Source organism: Giraffa tippelskirchi, chromosome 1 (assembly GCF_054371585.1).
Source record: "Giraffa tippelskirchi isolate mGirTip1 chromosome 1, T2T-mGirTip1v1.2.pri, whole genome shotgun sequence".
Taxonomy (NCBI): domain Eukaryota; kingdom Metazoa; phylum Chordata; class Mammalia; order Artiodactyla; family Giraffidae; genus Giraffa; species Giraffa tippelskirchi.
The window spans coordinates 48,298,783-48,320,995 of record NC_137275.1 but is presented as its reverse complement, the minus strand read 5'-3'; the positions used below and the strand labels follow the sequence as shown (position 1 = coordinate 48,320,995).

Sequence of the window (22,213 nt, the reverse complement as noted above, 5' to 3'; positions counted from 1 at the left end):
CAACCTAGAGGGGTGGAATAGGGTGAGAGAGGGCAGGGAAGTTTAAGAGGGAGATGATGTATGTATACTTGTGGCTGAATCATGTTAATGTTAGGTAGAAACCAGCACAATATTGCAAAGCAATTATCCTCCAATTCAAAATAAATTTAAAGAAAAGAGTATAGGTTCTTTCTTTCCTTATTCATTCTTGAGAAGAGACAGGGAAGGTGGGAGGGATTATGCACACAGTACAGATGGCTCTAATTCTTCTGTAATGTTCCTTAAAATCCAGAGTTTACGTTATAAACTTACAAGCAAAAGACTTGAACCTGACATGTGCCATGTTATCTGTGTCACCCAAGCCTATGGCTTCTAGCTGACCAAATGGAATGCTTACTATTGGTTATTCATGAGGCATAAGCTTTGTTACTTGTCAGCTGAGAGCATTAATTTAAAAATGTGTAGCAAAAGATTATTCTAATACTAATTATTAAGATTAATGCAAAGTGAGATTTTCACCGTTTCAGAATAATCTTTTGAAAAGGCAAGCCATAATGAAGAGTTGAATTTTTTGCACAGAATTTGAAGGTAAAAAGTTAAAAATTAAAAATCTAAATCTTAATATGAATATAAATAATTTTTCAGTAGTGTACTTGAATCAGTATTCAGAGATTTATGGTAAATGTTGAATATGTCATTACTAAAGTTACCTATTATATAGTATTATATTAAAGATGCTTTCCTATTTAGTCAGAGTATACAACTTTTAACAAACTAATTTTTGTGACTATTGGAATTGTAAATTTTAATTACTGAAGTGCACATACTGAAATGCAGAGAGAAAGCACATGAGTAATGTGCAAAGTAAATCAAATATTTATTCCAATAAAGTTATTCAGAAAGAGCTGTTCAGATTTTGATACTGGGAAAAATGTTAAAAGCAAGATAATACATTGGCACAAACAGCTTTAATGAAGAAACATACTTTATGCTGTCTAAAGAGGGAAAATATTAAAATTACTTTAGTAGTTGCATTTATCACTTTTCTTTTACTTAAAGCTTCTTGTGTCAATTTTAATGGTAGCAGCACTCTTCTCTCTAGATTAATCTACTTTATCTACTTCAGAAACATTGAAATAATTATGAAGCATGCATTTGAATTAATAAAACAGATTCACAACAGTTTTTTAAGCAGATTAAAAAAAAATAGATCATAGCTGTAACTAATGTCTCTGAGAGGAATTGAGACTGGAAAGTACAGTGAAGAGCAATGAATTGCATTCTTGGGTTGGCCAGAAACCTCATTCAGATTTTTCTGTAAAATATTATGGAAAAATTCACAAAAACTTTTTGGCCAATGCAGTATTTTTTAAAAATTAAGAAAATGCATTTAAAAACATGTGATGCCTTTTAAATAGCACAATAAAGTTATTTCAAAACAGGAGGCAAATTTTTTTCTGTGAAGTGCCAGAGGGTAAATATTGATGCTTTATGGACCACTTGATCTCTGGTACCTACTCAACTGGGCTTCCCATCGGCCAATGCAGGAGACATATAAGAGGCATGGGTTTGACCACTGGGTTGAGAAGATCCCCTGGAGGAGGGCGTGGCAATCTATTCCAGTATTCTTGAGAATCTCATGAATAGACAAGCCTGGTGAGCTACAGCCCAAAGATTTGCAAAGAGTTGGACACGACTGAAACACTTAACACATATGCACACACACCTCTACTCAACTCTGACAATACAGTAGAAAAACAGCCCCAGACAATACATAGATGAAGGGGTATGGCTGTGAACCAATAACTGTTGCTCTGATAGAGTACCACCTTCTTTTCTAAAAGCTAAATGTAGGCATAGCTCACTTTATTGTGCTTTGTAGATCTTGTATTGTTTACAAATTGAAGATTCGTGGCAACCCTGGGTCAAACTAGTCTGTTGGCGCCAACCTGTCCAACTGCATTTGCATATCCTATTTCTCTGACACATTCTGGTAATTTTCCCAATATTTTGAAACTTCCCACTGTTTGTTTTGGTAATCTCTTATCAGTGATCTTTGCTGTTACTCTTATAATTATTTGGTGGTGCCACAAAGCATCTCAGATAAGGTGGCAAACTTGATTGTTGAAATGACAACAAAAAATTGAGAATATTACATAAACTTAGTTGACAAAGCCAAGGTAGGGTTTGAGAAGATTAACTTCAATTTTGAATGATGGTCTTCTGTGGGTAAAAAGCTATCAAATAGCACTCCCTACTACAGAAATATAATTCTTGAAAAGAAGAGTCAGTTGATATGGAGAACTCCATTTTTTGTCTTACTTTAAGAAATTGCTGCAGCCACCCAATCTTTAGTAAACACAACCCCAGATCAGTCAGTGGCCATTAACATCTAGGCAAGACTCTCCACCAGGAAAAAGATTATGGCTTGCTGAAGGTTCAGATGATGATTAGTATTTTTCAGCAATATTTTAAGTTAAGGTATGTACTTTTTTTATAAACAAAACTATCATACACCTAATAGACTATAAGTTTAAATATAAGCTCACTATTAACTGTATTGGGAAACCAAAAAGTTTGTGTGGCTCATTTTATTGTGATATTCATTTTATTGCAGAGGTGTAAAACTGAACCCACAGTATCTCTGAGGCATGCTGTGAGGTCTGTATTATATTTGATTAGATATCAGGGTAATTTTTCAGAACACTTTAGCACCTGTTTAAAATGTTTCAGCTGACATTAAGTCCACATTTGATAAAGATTATGTTCTTACTGAATAATATAAGATTTCTGTGCCTCAAACACAATTGAGTAGTTTTTTTTTTTAAAGTCTAAATGCCTCTTTTGGAAAGGAATCTTGTTCTAATGTTGAAATATGAACAATTATGTTGTCATCAGAGTAGTTTCTTGTAATTGAAAGAGAAGCATCTGTACAACTTAAGGTACATATGTTTCTTTAGGTATGTGAGCTTAGAGAATGCATTTAACATATTGATCCTCAAATTTTCCATATGTTACATATAACTCTTTACTTTGAAGACTAGGCTATTCATATATAATGCACTTAAAGTTCTAGATACATGGCAAGTGCTCAAAAAACGCTAAAACCTCCCACATCTTATTCAGTTTTTTATAAAAACAGCATTGGACTTTAAAGAAGACTCACAACCACCACCACCACCCCCCCCCACCCCCGCTTTTTCAAAGTACTGTATTTTAGTGGTAGAGAATTTTCCTTCACTAGCTGTTTCCTCAAATGAAATAATAAATTTTCATAGCAGGGTATTTGGAATGGCCCGGGTATTAATCCTAGCTAATATATATTGTTCTCATAGATTCATATGGGGAATACTATCTGGCTGTTCTGATTAAGATGAAATCACAGGTTGTTGAAATAATCCAGAGATTCATTGTTTTTGCAGTGAGAATCATGCATAAACATTAACTATCTTTGCCTAACCTTTTAGTTCATTTAGCTTAATTCATTTTCATATCTCTGTGTCAAAGAGAAACTCTTAAATTTATTTCCTTAATTGGAAAAAATGTGAAATAACTTTATCAGAAATTAACTTCGATGCTAAAATCATGATTACATATTGAGAACCAAAAAAGTGACCTATTTGTATGAAAACTACAAAAAAGACACGTTGTAAGAGAATGTAATTTTTTATTTCATAATAAGTTACTGTATTTATTTGCACTTAGAATCATTAAAGGACAGAAGACTGATAAACTGAGATACTTTTGCCACACACTCACAAAATGCTCCTCAAAATGATGAGTCAGAAGCTGACAATAGAAGCCATTGCAATCACAAGCCATAAAGTTTTATTATACAAAGTGACTATGTATGGACACAAATAACTGTTATGACAGTGGTTTATCAAGATCTAAACCATTTATATTTAGATCATCTATATCTTAAAAGTCTTTTAATTAGTAACTCTTTTCAGCTTAACTGCATTATAGTTATCACAGCCTCATCTTAACTATTCACACAGATTCAAAGGTAACAGGTACATTCCATTGTCCAACAATAATTTATTTTGAGACAAATATTTCAGAAATTGTTTGAGAATCAGAATTCAACTTCTTGGATTTGTCTGGTCAGCAGCCTATTTGTCTCAGCAGCCTATTTCTATTCACACTTCTCCTCCCATCCTCTCTTTGTCCAAATATAGTATTTTTCCTTAGTTAGAAAGAAAGAAGAGAAAGTTACTTGAAGAGAAAGCCCTTTCAGTGAGGGAACAGATTTTTACAAAATAATAATAATCTGGACAGATTGTACTTCAGGAGATTATTCTTGTTTGTCATCCCTAATGTGGGAAAACCTTAGATCAGTAGGAAAAATAAGCATTTGATTAAAATGTTACAAGTAACAACAAGATCATAATATATCTGAAATTACCTTGTAATGTTTTAGTGTCAGTTTACACTCACATACCTGCTATGCAATACAGGATCCCCTTTCTTACACACAGCATGTTGCTTAGTTAATTCATCTGTTAATCACAGCTTCTTGTTTCCCATTTTTTCCTTTTATTTCAGGATCTATCTTTCACCCTACTCCATTGAACTTCTATTCCCAGCATACTGACCTTCATTCTCTCTCCTTCCATGTATTATAGTAGAAGCTTCCTGACTGGTTTTTCTTATTCTAAACATCACACAGCAATAGGATGAAACTTTTGTGATATTAATAATGATGATTCTGTACTCACGTAATATCATAAACTCTTCAAGAATTGGTATCACCCAGTTCAGTTCAGTAGCTCAGTCATGTCTGACTCTCTGCGACCCCGTAGACTGCAGCACGCCAGGCTTGTATCACCCAGCCCTCTGAAATTTGTATTCTTGCCTCTCTATCATGGGGCTAGACATACCTATCTGGCTTCATCTTTGCTGTACCTGTAAGAATTTTAACCTTCAATTAAAATGAACTTTCATTTGTACCCAAATAAAAGCAAACTTTTATTTGATTCTGTTTTTTTTATTTAAGCTGTTTACTCAACTGGAAAATGTGTTCTCTATTAACCTCACCTATTGATATATTGAATTCTCAAACTTCCATTTCTAAGCACATATTCTCCAAGAAACTTTCTCAGAGTTATCCTCCCTCCCTTAAATTGTATAACTAGTCTTCTGATTATATGATAATTTTCCTATGGAAAGTTCATTTTTATATCCCCTATTGTACCTCATTACCTTATACATAGGAAGTGCTGCATAAATATTTGAATTAGGTTATTTTCAAAATGCAAACACAAGAAAAGCAGACCTGACCTTACACTGACTAGAGTAGTGTGGTCAATAGTGTCTGGAAACTCCATTTAGAAAATTTTGTTAGAAGTTTGGGAATGGTTTCCATGACTTTACTATGCTTTGTCAAAGGCTCTCCAGCAGCAAAAACCATAATGACCAATAGAAACAATAGCAAGTAAGTCTGGACTTTGTTTGGTGTGACATGGGAGTTACATAAATTTGATGATGTAAAGAAAAATAGCTTGGTCAGAAATTATTTTCAAAATGTTATTCTTGGGACAAATGCTAAATCATTAAATGTCTATGGAACCACTTACACTCCAGCACTAAGATCAATGAAATATTGTAATTGCAAATGTGGTAACTTGCTGAATTTTTCAAGAGTGAAAATAGGCACTGGTATAAAACTTTGGGGACTTCCCAGGTGGTTCAGTGGTAAATAATCTGCCTGCCAATGCAGGAGACACAGGGAGTACAGGTACAGTCACTGAATCAGACATATCCCCTGGAGGAAGAAATGACAACCTGTTCCACATATTCTTGCCTGAAAAAATCCCATAGACAGAGGAGCCTGGTGGGCTACAGTTGATGGGGTCATAAAAAGTCAGACATGACTGAATGACTGAGCAACAAATAAATAAACTGGTGATTTTATACATGTGTTTATTTATTTATTATGCATTTATTCAATTATAGGTAATCAATTTAAATTTTAAATTCCAACATATCATCTTATCTAAATCTCTTGCATAATCAAAGTATAAGATGCCTTTCTTCACAACACGCTTGACTTGAAATACAATTTCACATCTTACAGTTATGGGCCTTTGATGTGGGAGCTCTGTCAATCATTATTTTTAATGCTGAATCCTTGGAAAGGATGTAGCTCTCAATATGTGTCTTGTTATTAAGCTGAAATATAAGATATTTTAAGATTAAATTTAATATCAGAATATGGGAACACACTAAAGGGGGAAAAAACCCTGGGGGTTGTTTCTATATTTACCCACATTTATTGTGAAAAGTGAAATGTTAGTCACTCAGTTGTGTCCAATCTGTGACCCCATCAACCGTAGGCAGCCAGTTTCCTAAGTCCATGGAATACTCCAGGCAAGAATACTGAAGTGGGTTCAGTATATCTTAGTATACTGAAATACTGAAGCTATTCCCTTCTCCAGGGGATCTTCCCAACCCCTGCCTGCAATGGTGAATGAACCTGAGTCTACCTCATAGCAGGCAGGTTCTTTACCATCTAAGCCACCAGGGAAGCCCATATTTATTGTACTTTAACCTAAAGTTAACAAGTTTTAAAAACTCCTTAATGAAATCTATATCTTTAAAATATAATGTATCCAATGAATTGTCTAATTTCTGCTTACATTAACACCTTCTATTTAGTTAGATTTACACTTGAATTATGCCCTTTCCATACTGACTTCTCAGAAAATCTAAATTCTTTTTTTTTTTTCCAGAAATGACTTGACATTTTAGGAATTTGATTTCAATTGAGTCTATATGCAATTCAAAAATAGATAAAATATTTTCATTCAATCATAAATCCAAGAGAATAAAATCATGCTAGTCATGGTTTTCCTTTTCAATACTTCTAGATCCTGGAAATATATTTAGAGGATAGTGCTATGTGAATTAACACTTCTCCAAATTATTTTAAGTCCCTGTGGTCCAACTATCCTTTCTCTATCTATATCTTTTTTTTTTTTTTTTTTGGTGTGCATTATTCGGTGTATATTTAAACAGTCAGAAAACACAACCAGTGAATCCAATAAAATCAAGATGTAGCTCACCTGGAGAAAGAGGAAGATTTGTTTTTAAGAATTCTTTCTTAAGATAATAAAACTAATACTTGAAAGAAGAGAGAAACAGGGATTAGACTGCATTTCCTTTTAAACTAAGATCTACTTGATTTCTTGTAAAAATAATCTAATTGGAACTTCTTTTCATTCTCATTTTTAGAAGGAATAAAATTGTACACACTTCCCTTTCTGATCTGTATGTTTAAATAGAACTGCTCAGAATACCACTGGCTTTGAAAACAAATCACATGTCTTGATGGTATATACAATGAATGTATGAGGAAAGGATCTGTCATATTTTTATATAATTTTTATCATCGTATTTTATTTTCACTTATTCACAATGTGAATATTGTTAACAGTAAAGTCGAGTTATTGGAACACAGTGAGAAAAGCAAAGTTGTTGATATTAATTTTTAAGAATTTTGAAGTATGGTCATGCTCAGATAGACTTGAAAGAATACCAGAATTAAAACTGCCCCCCTAATAATGAGCAGGCTAGAGCTTAAAATGTGGAAATATCCATGATACATTTTAGTGAAATGATTTATTCTTCATTGGTACTTCATTTTTCATTTATCTTTAAATGAATGTTTACCTTAAGAATATCCGTCAATATGCAATGTTATAAAAATGAAAGCATGAGCACTTTGTAAGTGAATATATACATGGCCAAAGTTTAATTTGGCTCTCCATTCAAAAAAAGCAGTGTCGGTGGATATTTGGGCAGTATCACTTAATTTATGGTTACTTTTCCCCAAGATTTATAAGCAAAGTGAAAAAATTCAGATGTAGGCTGTTCTTACAAAATGAAATATAATAGACTAGAAAAACCCCTATATATTCTAAAAACCTAAGTATAACCATGCCAGAGCATACTCATGTATTCACTAACCACATGGTGTCAAGTGCACAAGGGAGAGCTTCCTCCACATACCATAAGATGGGTCAGGATCATCAAACTCTTTGTCCTGATAGTTGCTGTTGACAATGCAAACAATTTTTAAAGGCTACCCTCAGGATCACCCTGGTGATTTTCCAAATGATTAGGTGACGGTGAATGAATAGGGAGTTCTTATAAATAATTGATATGCTAACTAGTTACAGGAATATAGTAATTAAAGCCTGAGTTTAACTCGCTTCTTAACAAAACAGACATTTGGAAACTATTAACTAACAGGCTCTAAACTATAGTAAAATTATTTTTGTTCCTGTCTCTCAGAGTTGAGAGAGTTCCATACACTCATTTTCATTAGAGGAACCGCTAACAGAATTTCACCTTTAATATAATTTCTGTGCCTGCTCACATTTTCTATAAAAAGAGAATGTCATTACAATTTATAACAAATTCGTAAAGCTGACCAAGTTGAAATTTAGGAACTGGAAAAGACAATATACAACACAGGCCTGAAACTGTGTTTCCAGAGTATTACTGGTCTGAAAAATGTTAATAGCATGTACTTAAGACAATATCCTCAAATTGAATTTCAGATCAATTTGCTGGATAATATTCTTTAGCCACATGAGTAAATACAAGCCCTGTTCCTCAATGTTTGTTGTTGTTGTTAATTTAAGGAATATAACACTTCTGTAGAAGGTTAAGAAAAAGTCATTTAATTTCAAGGTTGGTAGATATAAACATTTCAGTATTAATCTCTTTGTTCTTCATAAATGCTATGAGACAGAGAATAAAATGGTTAAATGTAATATTTTTCATTTCTTTTCACTGCTTATTTAAGTGTCTTTGATAGTTTCCATCCTAGTTTGCAAGCCACCAAACCTAAATATTTCATCAGGAAATGAACTAGATTAAAGGTAAGCTAAAAACTGGCTTTTTGTTCTTTAAAAAATTAAAATTAAAAATCAATTTGTTTGGAGGAGTAAAGCTTCTTAGAAATCAACCCAATGAAATCATGGTTTAATGTTTTCAACTAGTTATATTCCAAACAAAGCATAAATATAAAAAGCAAAAAAAAAAAATCAAATTAACACTATTTTCTAGGCAAAAAAAGATTACATATTATTAGGCATTAGATTAGGCTACCATTACAAATGATTGGTTAAATTTAAATAAAATTTGTAATAAATTATTCCATCTTTAAAATATGAATCACAGAACTCATAAATTCAAACTCCTAATAAGATATATGCAAAAATAAAGAAAATTAAAGTACAAATATACAATATTATTTTAATAGGCTAAATTTTGAAATAATCCATTTTACATAAAGTACATTAATCTGAAAGCTGCTACTTTATTTGCCTATGAAAGCCATAAAATAGGTAAAATAACTATTCACATTTAAACCATTGGTTTCTCTGCATTTTGAATTCAAACTTCATGCTATTGAAGGACAGTAGATTATATTGAATTTAGTCAGACTTCTTTTTCATTTTCCTAGTAAGTAGAATTTATAAGTAAAGATAGCCAACCCAATAAACCAGATTGAACAGGGCAAAAGCTGTTGGGAAAAATATTCGAGAATAGGAATCAATTTTGGCAATGCGTATGTGTATCCTCCCTTCCCTCCACGACCCTGTTCTGCAGTCTTCAAAGCAACAGAAGAAGCTGGCACAATCTTTGCCCTCCAAACACTGGTAGCCATAATCATCTTCTCCTTGCGGCAGAGAAAGGCTATTCATTGGAATCAGAGTAGATCCAGGATGGAGTCCAGAGGACATCTGAGTAAGATAGTAAATGAGTGTTGAGAAAAAAATAGCATAAAAAAGATCAATTTGTCCCCTCAAGGCAAACTCTTAAGAGTGATATGCGGTAAAAAATAATCTTATTTTTCACAAATCAAACAAATATTCAATCTTAACATCTGTTTTAGACTATATTTTGTAGCATATAAAAATATTATTTTATATTCCAAAGATTTTGAAGGAAATAGACACTAAAAAATGAAATATATTTTTATACCTATAAAAAGATGATCTACTAACTTATCGTTGACCATGAATCTAATTATAAAATGAGGATAAACTATATTTTTCTATGATATTTTACAGTAAAATATTTACAATACTATAAACGTCTGTTGGTTTGCTGTGGTTATACTCTGTACTGTATTTTAGTCATAATGAGAACAAATAATAAAGATTGACAAGTTGGTATTAATTTTCTTATCACTTAATAGTTAAATAGCATATGTTCCAGTGTTAATCAGAGTGAAAGTGGTTAAAATACAAGATTGTTAGTACCTGATTTTGATAAAGCAGAAAATTTTGAAAAGGTGTAAATGAATAAAAAATATTTGAGGTCTGGAGTTGTGGCTAAGCACAAAGCATTGTGTTTGGGAGAAAGAATGTGCGGGAGTTAAAAACTCAGCTTGGAAACAACTGATATTCAAAAGTTTGCTCATTCTACCAAAATTCATCTCATTCCAGTCCTCCCCATAGCTGGGGAAGAATTACCTTAATGAATGCTTAAACAAAATGGCAAGTAAATTATGAATGAAAATCGCAGTCTTTAGTAACCCTTATTCTTCAGGACATCCACGTATTTCAGGGGTTATTTTAGATGTGAATCTCACAATATAGTATAATCAGTGGTTTTATTTTGTAAACATTGAATACAATGCCAAGATTATAACAATTGTTTTATCCTGATTTTAAATTCTAATGAAAATGTTTATAAAAATTTTTCATCCTAAATTCTAAAATAAATCTCAAAGCTATGAAAATTAAACACTGCATGAGAAAGATTTTGAAAATTAAGAACAAAAATGAGAATTTAAAAACATTTGGACCTATATTCAAACCCACTTTATTTTTAAAATAAACATAGAATCTGAACCACTAAATATTAAACATTCAGTAGATGCAAAAAGCAAATAATCACATTTAGTGATGTTTTAAAAAGACAAATCCATCACACAAGTTATACTATCCATATTAGAAACAAATTGTGCAGCCCAAAGATAAACAATGCCCTAAAAACAAATAAATTTGTGGCTGAACTTGTGCACATGTATCATGAAAAACAGAGGCAATATATTATTATGTGTTAATGATGATCTTCTGAGATTGTCACTTGGGGATACTTGACTCCTAAATTTTAGTGGAGCACTAACTTATGTACAAAAATGAGACAAATTGGTATTAATTTTCTTATCACTTGATACTTAAATAGCATATGTTCCAATGTTAATCAGAGTGAAAGTGGTTAAAATGTAAGATTGTTAGTATGCAATTTCAAGGCTATAAGACATAAAACATATTCCCTTTATCACTCAGAACTGCCGTAAATGGAGACAGTGTGTTTGTTGGAAGATATCAATTTTGCATGAGAAGGATGATCAAACATTAAAGTGCACAAAAATGGAGGAAAACTGCAAATGTTTCACTTAAAATATGAACCAATCCCTGGTGGCCAAAATCATGGAGAACATCTACTGCAGTGACACTTTAGATTGATGGTTTTCTAGTTTCCTGCTATCTCCCTCAAAATGCCACTAATCATAAATTGAAACTATACATCATTAAATGATGAATGTGGCTTGAAGTGAATTTTCTATGTGCTGAGAAAAATAGCTAAAGAGTTGATATAGTATCAGTAAAATAAAATATTTGTGACATACAGATTTGTAATCTGGAACCACTGAAATATCAAAAATATAAACATTATAAACTTTACTTATCTGAAGTACAACTGCATAGCCTACCTTATAATTTCTCAAATAAAGATCCTGATGTCCCCCCAAAATAACAAACATTGAGAATATAAAATATATCTGTTTAAATAATATAAAGAAAACAACAATCAAATAGAATTTTCTTTTACTTCAAACGATGTAGTTTTGAGAATATACATCTTTTTGTTATTTCAAAAAAATCACTAAGAATATAGCTGAACTTAATATTTTGAGAAATCAATCCCATTGTATTAAAGATACGTATGTATCTGGTTATATACTAAATACTCTATTACTTATAGATTAATCATATAGTTAATATTCAAAATATATTTTAAGCACCAAGGCCAATACTTACTATTTAGATCATATACTACTACTATTAATAATATTAAGTATTAGCAATTGGCAGACATTGCAGACATTATTAGGTCATGTTATTGGTATTATGAAATATTGACTAGTATCACTATAATTAATTTTTCATCAAAAAGTTACACATGAGAATAATTAGCTAATTATCAGTCAAAATTTCAAATATTACAAAACCATATTAGTGTTAAAATAGACATGAGGTAGATTTTCATCATTCTGAGTTGTCAGTCTTGGTACTTCAAGAATATAGAAGTTAATGGAAATAATTATCAGAGGAAAGTAAAAAATAGAAAGTTAAAAAAAACAAACAAATAAACCTAATTCTGAGGGTTGGGACTGAGAGAGTCATTTCCTAGGCAGGTTGATAAGAAGTCCAGGGGTCCCCAAGGGGAGAAGGGTCTGGAATTCTCAAGGAGGAAGAAAGGACAAACTATTTTTTTTTCCCTCTACATTCCTTAGGATTATATAACAATAATGTATCCTGCTTGAGGACAGTCTCTGGAAAAAACCTTCTGGCTAATTCTGTCATCTTAAATTGTAAATTATGGGAGTAGGTCTGGTGAGGTCTTTACAACCTCCAGACATTCTTTTGATTCACTGTAATAACTAATTTGAGAGTATATAATTCCACTGCTAACGCTAGCAAGGGGGTACTCTTTCTGCCCCCTTCTGATGTCTATGTCAGAAGCTTTCTCTATCCCTTTTATACTTTAATAAACTCTATTGCACAAAAGCTCTGAGCGATCAAGCCTCGTCTCTGGCCCCAGATTGAATTCTTCTCCTCCAGAGGCCAAGAATCCCGGTGTCTTTTCGTGGGTTCAACAACAACCTTTTAGGACCAAGGCTGCTAAGCAGAGAATTGTATTTTCACTTGTACATTTATACATTATTTGATTTGTTCATTTGTTTCAACCATACACAAGTAAGCTTCTTACTGTATTTCAGATTTCACTAATATCAAATAATCATTCCTGGGAGCTTTACCAAATACCATTATAGGAAAGAAAGTTTATAATCGGTGAAACTTTGTATTGATACAGCTTTTCATTATTTTTGTGCTCTAAAAGGTGGAAGATACCTTATTCATAAAGATATGATATGTATTAGCTGAAGAATGGGCTGTGGGTTGGTTACTGTGGCCAAAACAAATACACGCACACAAAAATACCTTTCACACTTTTTTTCCACTCTTATTTCTAGTTCCATTCTCAGTAATCTGTTACATCTTGAACTTTTGCAATAGTCTTTATCTCCTTGCTTCTGTTGTAATTCAAATGTATTCCATGCTACTTATAATTGTCTTTCGAAAATATAGAAACAAATATGCCATCTTCCTTGAAAACATTCATAGCTTATCAGTGCTGACAGGGCAAAATTTAAATTTCTTAACATTGTGCTGGAGACTTCAACATCTTGGCGATAAACTACTTTTCTATCCTCAACTTTGTTTAATTTCTTTCCTAAGATTCCTATTTTCAAACCAGCACTGTCCAGTAGAAGTTTTTACTTGTTATATGTGGCTATTAAGCACTTAAAATGTGACCACTGCTACTAAGATATAAATTTTAAAATTTTGGTTGATTTTAGTTAGTTTAAATCAACCTAGCTAGTGGTTATTGTATTAGGCAAACAGCTTGAGAAATACACCAGTCTGCTTTTTATTCTTATATGTAAACCTCAACATGGATTACATGGTTCCTTCTCTCAAATGTTCTTGCTAATTTGTTTTCCTGAAAACTGCAATCTATTCTTCAGAGAACTACTTCAATGATGTGCTTTCTCTGTAGTTTTCTCTATCAAATTCCCACTTGGAAGAATTAGTTTACATACATTTTGAATAAATTATTTAGAGTGAAATGAGAGAAGCCCACCCACTGCACTGTCGCTCACAATGGTGTAGCCTCTTTCAACACTATGTGCTTATTAGTGCTTCACAAACTATATTCCATAATGTCTCAAGATTCCCTCTGTGTATGAGACAGCCCACTTAGTTCAGACTCTGTGGTGGCTATCTCTATTTCAGTAAGAACATCGTCAAATATTCTTAAGTTATACCTGTCTTAGAAAATATATTGCTGCTGAAAAGGTATTTGAAACCAGTCATCTAACTTCTTCCTTACAGTGTCTTTGTTTACTTTTGATTTTTACTTGGACTGTTATTTGTACTGTATTTCTTATCTTCTGTTTATACTTCTAATTCATTTTGCCACGACTTGATTTAAAGATTCCCTGAAAGCAGAGAATGCATTCTGTCATTATTCTCTTCATAGTGTCTTGTCCATTCTTAGTCACTCAGTCATGTCCAACTCTATGCAACTCCATGGACTGTAGCCCACAAGGCTTCCCTGTCCATGGAATTCTCCAGGCAAGAATACTAAAGTGGGTAACCAACCATTCCCTTCTCCAGAGGATCTTCCTGACCCAGGGATCTAACTTGGGTTTCCTGCACAGCATGGAGATTCTTACTTCAGAGCCACTAAGGAAGCCCGTCTTGTCCATTGTTGGTGAAATAAACTTCAAACATTTAACATTTCCACTGAGAGATTACAAATAAGAAAGTTCCATCTGCAAATGGGTATACCAGGCTCCTAATATAGGTATAAAATAGTTTTCTGATATTTTTATCATCAAGGGGCTGAATATTTGAGTTTTAAAATGAATGACTCTTTATTTGGATTGTTTATTACTATTGCTTTTCTGAGATCTTTACTTATTTCATAGGGGATCTTGATTCTATAATTCAATATATTTAGCATACTAGATTTAACTGAAAATAGATATTGATACAAACAAACCTGAATCATAGTCTCAATGAATAGAAATAAAAACCTAGTAAAATATATTCAGTTCAGATGCTCAGTCGTGTCCAACACTTTGTCACTCTAGGGACTACAGCATGCCAGGCTTCCCTGTCCGTCACCAACTCCTAGAGCTTGCTCAAACTCATGTTCATCCAGTCAGTGATGCCGTTCCAACCATCTCATCCTCTGTTGTCCCCTTCTCCTCCAGCCTCCAATCTTTCCCAGCATCAGTGTCTTTTCCAATGAGTCAGTTCTTCGCATCATGTGGCCAAAGTATTGGAGCTTCAGCTTCAGCACCAGTCCTTTCAAAGAATATTCAGGACTGATTTCCTCTAGGATTAACTGGTTGGATCTCTTTTCAGTCCAAGGGACTCTCGAGAGTCTTAAACATAACAGTTACAAAGCATCAATTCTCTGGCTCTCAGCTTTCTTTATAGTCCAACTCTCACATCCATACATGACTACTGGAAAAACCATAGCATTGACTAGACAGATCTTTGTTGGCAAAGTAATGTTATTGGCTTTTTAATATGCTGTTTAGGTTTGTCATAGCTTTTCTTCCGATAAGCAAACGTCTTTTAATTTCATGGCTGCAGTCAGCATCTGCAGTGATTATGGAGCCCAAAAAAGTAAAGTCTCTCACTGTTTCCACTGTTTCCCCATCAATTTGCCATAGAGTGATGAGACTGGATGCCATGATCTTAGCTTTTTGAATGTTGAGTTTTAAGCCAGCTTTTTCACTCTCCTCTTTCACCAAGAGGCTCTTTAGTTCCTCTGTATTTTCTGACATAAGAATGGGGTCATTGGCCTATCTGAGGTTATTGATATTTCTTCAGCAATCTTGATTCCTGCTTGTGTTTTATCCAGCCCAGCATTTTGCATGATGTACTCTGCATATAAGTTAAATAAACAGGGTGACAATATACTACCTTGACGTACTCCTTTCCCGATTTGGAAGCAGTCTCTGGTTCCATGTCCAGTTCTAACGGTTGCTTCTTGACCTGCATACAGATTTCTCAGGAGGCAGTTCAGGTGGTCTGGTACTCCCATCTCTTTAAGAATTTTCCAGTTTGTTGTGATACACACAGTCAAAGGCTTTGGCATAGTCAATAAAGCAGAAGTAGATGTTTCTCTGGAACTCCCTTGCCTTTTCAATGACCCAATGGATGTTGGCAATTTGATCTCTTGTTCTTCTGCCTTTTCTCAATCCAGCTTGAGCATCTGGAAGTTGGGTTCACGTACTGTTGAAGCCTGGCTTGGAAAAATTTGAGCATTAGTTTGCTAGTAAGTGAGATGAGTGCAATCAAGCAGTAGTTTGAACATTCTTTGGCAGTGCCCTTCTTTGGGATTGGAATGAAAACTGACCTTTTCCAGTCTTGTGGCCACTGCCGAGCTTTCCAAATTTGCTGGCATATTGAGTGCAGCACTTCCACAGCATCATCTTTTAAGATTTGAAATAGCTCAACTGAAATTCCATCACCTCCACTAGTTTTGTTTGTAGTGATGCTTCCTAAAGCCCATTTGGCTTCACATTCCAGAATGTCTGACTCTAGGTGAGTGATCACACCATCATGGTTATCTGGGTCTCAGAGATCTTTTTTGTATAATTCTTTTGTGTATTCTTGTCACTTCTTCTTAATATCTTCTGCTTCTGTTAGGTACATGCCATTTCTGTCCTTTATCGAGCCCATCTTAGCATGAAATGTTCCCTTGGTACCTCTAATTTTCTTGAAGAGATGTCAAGTCTTTCCCATTCTATTGTTTTCCTCTATTTCTTTGCATTGATCACTGAGAAAGGCTTTCTAATCTCTCTTTGCTATTCTCTGAAACTCTGCATTCAAATGGGTATACCTTTCTTTTTCTCCTTTGCCTTTAGCGTCTCTTATTTTCTCAGCTATGGTAATAAAGACCAAGTCAAAATGGCACTGACATTCATAATAAAAGATAAAGAAGAAAGAAATAAAGAAATACGGACATAAGAAAATGACAGAAGGAAGAAAGGAAGGACAAAAGATGGAAGGAAGGAAGGGGGGCATGTACCTAACAGAAGAAGAAGATATTAAGAAGAGGTGACAAGAATACACAGAAGAATTATCAAAAAAGAAGTAAGAGAAAGAGGGAAGAGGTCTATTATATAATATCACATGGATAATAAGGTAGAAAGCATTTTTATTAACTTATATTTTTCTTAGAGGGGTCATTGAAGCTGAAAATCTATTGTGTTCAAGTATCATCTCTTTCTCCTGGAGGAGGGCATGGAAACCCACTCCAGTATTCTTGCCTGAAGAATCTATGGACAGAGGAGCCTGGACGGCTACAGTCCATAGGGTTGCAAAGAGTCAGACACAACTGAAGCAACCTAGTACGTATGCATGCATCATCTCTTTCTAAGCAAAATAAATTGAACTTTTCAGGGATTCTCAGCTAAGCAGGCAAAGAGATCTCAAGAATGGCCTTGAGTATCATTTAAAAATAGACACATTGACCTTTCAATAACTACAGGCACGATCTTTGGTCCTGGCCCATTGCCATAAATAATTTGGTGAAGGAAAAGAAATGCTTGGTTTTAAACTTTTCACAATTTGGAACTTATAAAATAAAGTAGGGTGGTGGCAGAACAGAGAGATAGAGAATGAGAAAGGAAGATAAACTCACAAACTATTGAAACAGGTGTAAAGGCAATGTGCTGCAGCACATTTCTGCAAGATTTCTGGGTCTAGGCTTGTATTTGATTCTCCTGGCTGGAACAGAAGAAAAACACAGATTCCACAAAGCCCTTAAATAGAACATTTTGAGACAACAGCACACAGAGCCATCTATTCTTCATAAAAGTGTGTTCTGATTTACCTGATTAGCGAGACCATATGGTTGAACACTGCACTAGGCAGGGAGTCAGCTTTGATTAGTGATCCAGTTTTTCACTCAAAGTGTCATTTAGTATTGAAAGAGCTAATGAAGCATGTAACTGAACAGAAAGAAGATACTATAGAATTTCATTTTAGATGGCTCTACATATTTTTCTTCTCTAGGTAGTCAATTACTTGTTTAACTTTTTGATATTTATAATTTATGCTTTTAAGCACTCATTTATTTTTCTCATTTATTTTTTATTCCTTAATTTTTTAGCTTTAGTATTTTGCTTTTAGGGCTTGGTGATATATTGTAAATATTCAACATATAGATAATTTTTTCTTAAATAACTATACGAGAACAATACCTAGAACCTGGGTGTCCTTAATAAATATTTGATGAATGAACGAGTACATGAACATCATGATTTTAAAGCTTGCACTCCAGTGTTTCAGCTTCCTGAGCGAGGCATCTGGTAATGTGGTTGAGAGCACATGACCTGGAGTCGAACTGATTATCTGTAGTCCTACAATAGCCTTAGACAATATTAGTATCTATATTACATATTCTTAGAATGAAATTCTAGAATCCATGTGAGACTGTACATTGTTAACCTATAAAGTCAATTATTTTTATTTTAAATATTTTCATTCACAATGTTCAGAAATAAAATTGTCAAGGTAGTAATTGAGCATAGTTGTGGATGAGTAAATGATGAAATGGAAAATCCAGAGAGGATGCTTGGCTTGGATTAAAGGAAGAAAGTAGAAAACCTGTGCTTTTCTTTACTTAAAAAAATAGCAAATGGTTATTAAACTTGAAATCATCGCCTCCTGATGCTTTATCCATTCAGAGACCATAGTAAATCTTATTAATAAGCTAAAATTACATCAGCTTGAGAGAATCACAGGCTAATTCTGCCACGTAAGTTCTGAAACATGTACCACCAACAATGTGTTCTTCCTTCTTGGAATATTGTGGGAATCTGGAAGCAAATATATAAGGCTTTGTCCTTGGAGTACAACATAGAAAGTAAAATATTATTTTAAAGTATGGGAAAATTATATAAACAAACTGATGAAAAATGAGGGGCAGGAGAAAAAGCATTATATCCTAGAACTTACAAATTTAGCACATAACCTGAAAAATCCCATACTTCATTATGTATCTGCTATGGTAGGTTTGGGCTTCCCAGGTGTTGCTAGTGGTAAAGAACCCACCCACCAATGCATGAGACACAAGAGACTCGGGTTCAATCCCTGGGTCAGGAAGATACCCTGGAGGAAGATCCCCACTAGTCTGGCTGGCTACAGTTCATAGGGTTGCAAAGAGTCAGACACCACTGAAGCGACTTAGGACACACGCACGCATGGTAAGTTTACAAGCATGCCACTCATGCATAACTGTTTTATATAGTTTTCAAGTATATTGTTATTATAGAACAAATCTGCTTGGAAAGCATTTAGTGAAATTAGCAGTGAAGTGTCTTATTTTTCAGAATCTTTTAAGAACAGACAACATAAAAGAAGGGTTACAAGCTTGACCTCTGGAACCAAAAAAGACCTGAGTTTGTCTTGGATTCTTCACTTTCTAAGGTTGTCCTTGTGCAAAGTATTTACTAGGTGCCTATGAGCATAAATGAAAACATGTATGTAAAATAGAGGAGTTCCAGGCACACTCAGTAAAAGTTCAGTTCAGTCACTCAGCCGTGTCCAACACTTTGCGAACCCATGAATCAGAGCACGCCAGGCCTCCCAATCCATCACAAACTCCTGGAGTTCACCCAAATTCATGTCCATCAAGTCGGTGATGCCATCCAGCCATCTCATCCTCTGTCGTCCCCTTCTCCTCCTGCCCCCAATCACTCCCAGCACCAGAGTCTTCTCCAATGAGTCAACTGTTCGCATTAGGTGGCCAAAGTATTGGAGTTTCAGCTTCAACATCAGTCCTTCCAATGAACACCCAGGACTGATCTCCTTTAGGATGGACTGGTTGGATCTCCTTGCAGTCCAAGGGACTCTCAAGAGTCTTCTCCAACACCACATTTCAAAAGTATCCATTCTTCAGTGCTCAGCTTTCTTCACAGTCCAACTCTCACATCCATACACGACTACTGGAAAAACCATTGCCCTGACTAGACGGACCTTTGTTGGCAGAGTAATGTCTCTGCTTTTAAATATGCTATCTAGGTTGGTCATAACCTTCCTTCCAAGGAGTAAGCGTCTTTTAATTTCATGGCTGCAATCACCATCTGCAGTGATTTTGGAGCCCCCAAAATTAAAGCCTACCACTGTTTCCCCATCTATTTCCCATGAAGTGATGGGACCAGCTACCATGATCTTAGTTTTCTGAATGTTGAGCTTTAAGCCAACTTTTTCACTCTCCTCTCTCACTTTCATCAAGAGGCTTTTTAGTTCCTCTTCACTTTCTGCCATAAGGGTGGGGTCATCTGCATATCTGAGGTTATTGATATTTCTCCCGGCAATCTTGATTCCAGCTTCTGCTCCTTCCAGCCCAGTGTTTCTCATGATGTACTCTGCGTATAAGTTAAATAAGCAGAGTGACGATATACAGCCTTGACGTACTCCTTTTCCTATTTGGAACCAGTCTGTTGTTCCATGTCCAGTTCTAACTGTTGCTTCCTGACCTGAATACAGGTTTCTCAAGAGGCAGCTCAGGTGGTCTGGTATTCCCATCTCTTTCAGAATTTTCCACAGTTTATTGTGATCGACACAGTCAAAGTCTTTGGCATAGTCAATAAAGCAGAAATAGATGTTTTTCTGGAACTCTCTTGCTTTTTCAATGATCCAGTGGATGTTGGATCTCTGGTTCCAATTTGATCTCTGGTTCCTCTGCCTTTTCTAAAACCAGCTTGAACATCTGGAAGTTCACAGTTCACGTATTGCTGAAGCCTGGCTTGGAGAATTTTGAGCATTACTTTACTAGTGTGTGAGATGAGGACAATTTTGCGGTAGTTTGAGCATTCTTTGGCATTGCCTTTCTTTGGGATTGGGATGAAAACTGACCTTTTCCAGTCTTGTGCCACTGCTGAGTTTTCCAAATTTGCTAGCATTTGAGTGCAGCACTTTCACAGCAGGATTTGAAATAGCTCAACTCAAATTCCATTACCTCCACTAGCTTTGTTCGTAGTGATGCTTTCTAAGGCCCACTTGACTTCACATTCCAGGACGTCTGGCTCTAAGTGAGTGATCACACCATCGTGATTATCTGGGTTGTGAAGATCTTTTTTGTACAGTTCTTCTGTGTATTCTTGCCACCTCTTCTTAATATCTTCTGCTTCTGTTAGGTCCATACCATTTCTGTCCTTTATCAAGCCCATCTTTGCATGAAATGTTCCCTTGGTATCTCTAATTTTCTTGAAGAGATCTCTAGTCTTTCCCATTCTGTTGTTTTCTTCTATTTCTTTGCATTGATGGCTGAGGAAGGCTTTCTTGTCTCTCATTTCTATTCTTTGGAACTCTGCATTCAAATAAGAATATCTTTCCTTTTCTCCTTTGCTTTTCGCTTCTCTTCTTTTCACAGCTATTTATAAGGCCTCCTCAGATAGCCATTTTGCCTTTTTGCATTTCTTTTCCATGGGGATTGTCTTGATCCCTGTCTCCTGTACAACGTCACAAACCTCTGTCCATAGTTCATCAGGCACTCTGTCTATAAGATCTAGTCCCCTAAATCTATTTTTCACTGCCACTGCATAATCTTAAGGGATTTGATTTAGGTCATACCTGAATGGTCTAGTGGTCTTCCCTACTTTCTTCAATTTCAGTGTGAATCTGGCAGTCAGGAGTTCATGATCTGAGCCACAGTCTGCTCCTGGTCTTGTTTTTGCTGACTGTAAAGAGCTTCTCCATCTTTGGCTGCAAAGAATATAATCAACCTTTTTTCGGTACTGACCATCTGGAGATGTCCATGTGTAGAGTCTTCTCTTGTGTTGTTGGAAGAGGGTGTTTGCTATGACCAGTCGTTTTCTTGGCAGAACTCTATTAGCCTTTGCCCTACTTCATTCCATATTCCAAGGCCAAATTTGCCTGGTACTCCAGGTGTTTCTTGACTTCCTACTTTTGCATGCCAGTCCCCTATAAGGAAAAGGACATCTTTTTTGGGTGTTAGTTCTAAAAGGTCTTGTAGGTCTTCATAGAACCGTTCAACCTCACCTTCTTCCGCATTACTGGTCGGGGTATAGACTTGCATTACCGTGATGTTGAATGGTTTGCCTTGGAAACGAACAGAGATCATTCTGTTGTTTTTGAGATTGCATCCAAGTACTGCATTTGGACTCTTTTGTTGACCATGATGGCTACTCCAGTTCTTCTAAGGGATTCCTGCCCACAGTAGGAGATATAATGGTCATCTGAGTTAAATTCACGCATTCCAGTCCATCTTAGTTCGCTGATTCCTAGAATGTTGATGTTCACTCTTGTCATCTACTGTTTGACCACTTCCAATTTGCCTTGATTCATGGACCAACATTCCAGGT

The 22,213-nt window shown here is 34.9% G+C and overlaps 1 protein-coding gene across 3 annotated transcripts in view; it reads right to left on the bottom strand.

The window, feature by feature from the left end:
* Positions 1-7,352: 7,352 nt before the first annotated feature.
* GABRG1 (gamma-aminobutyric acid type A receptor subunit gamma1) overlaps positions 7,353-22,213 on the bottom strand; it is an 88,535-nt gene continuing 73,674 nt past the window's right edge. For 2 of the 3 annotated variants that reach the window (XM_081519208.1, XM_081519279.1), the window contains one exon: positions 7,353-9,737. In XM_081519208.1, the coding sequence (XP_081375334.1) occupies positions 9,468-9,737 (270 nt within the window). In that variant the 3' untranslated portion in view covers positions 7,353-9,467. The remainder of the gene's footprint in view (positions 9,738-22,213) is intronic. The other variant, XM_081519342.1, reaches the window with a different exon arrangement.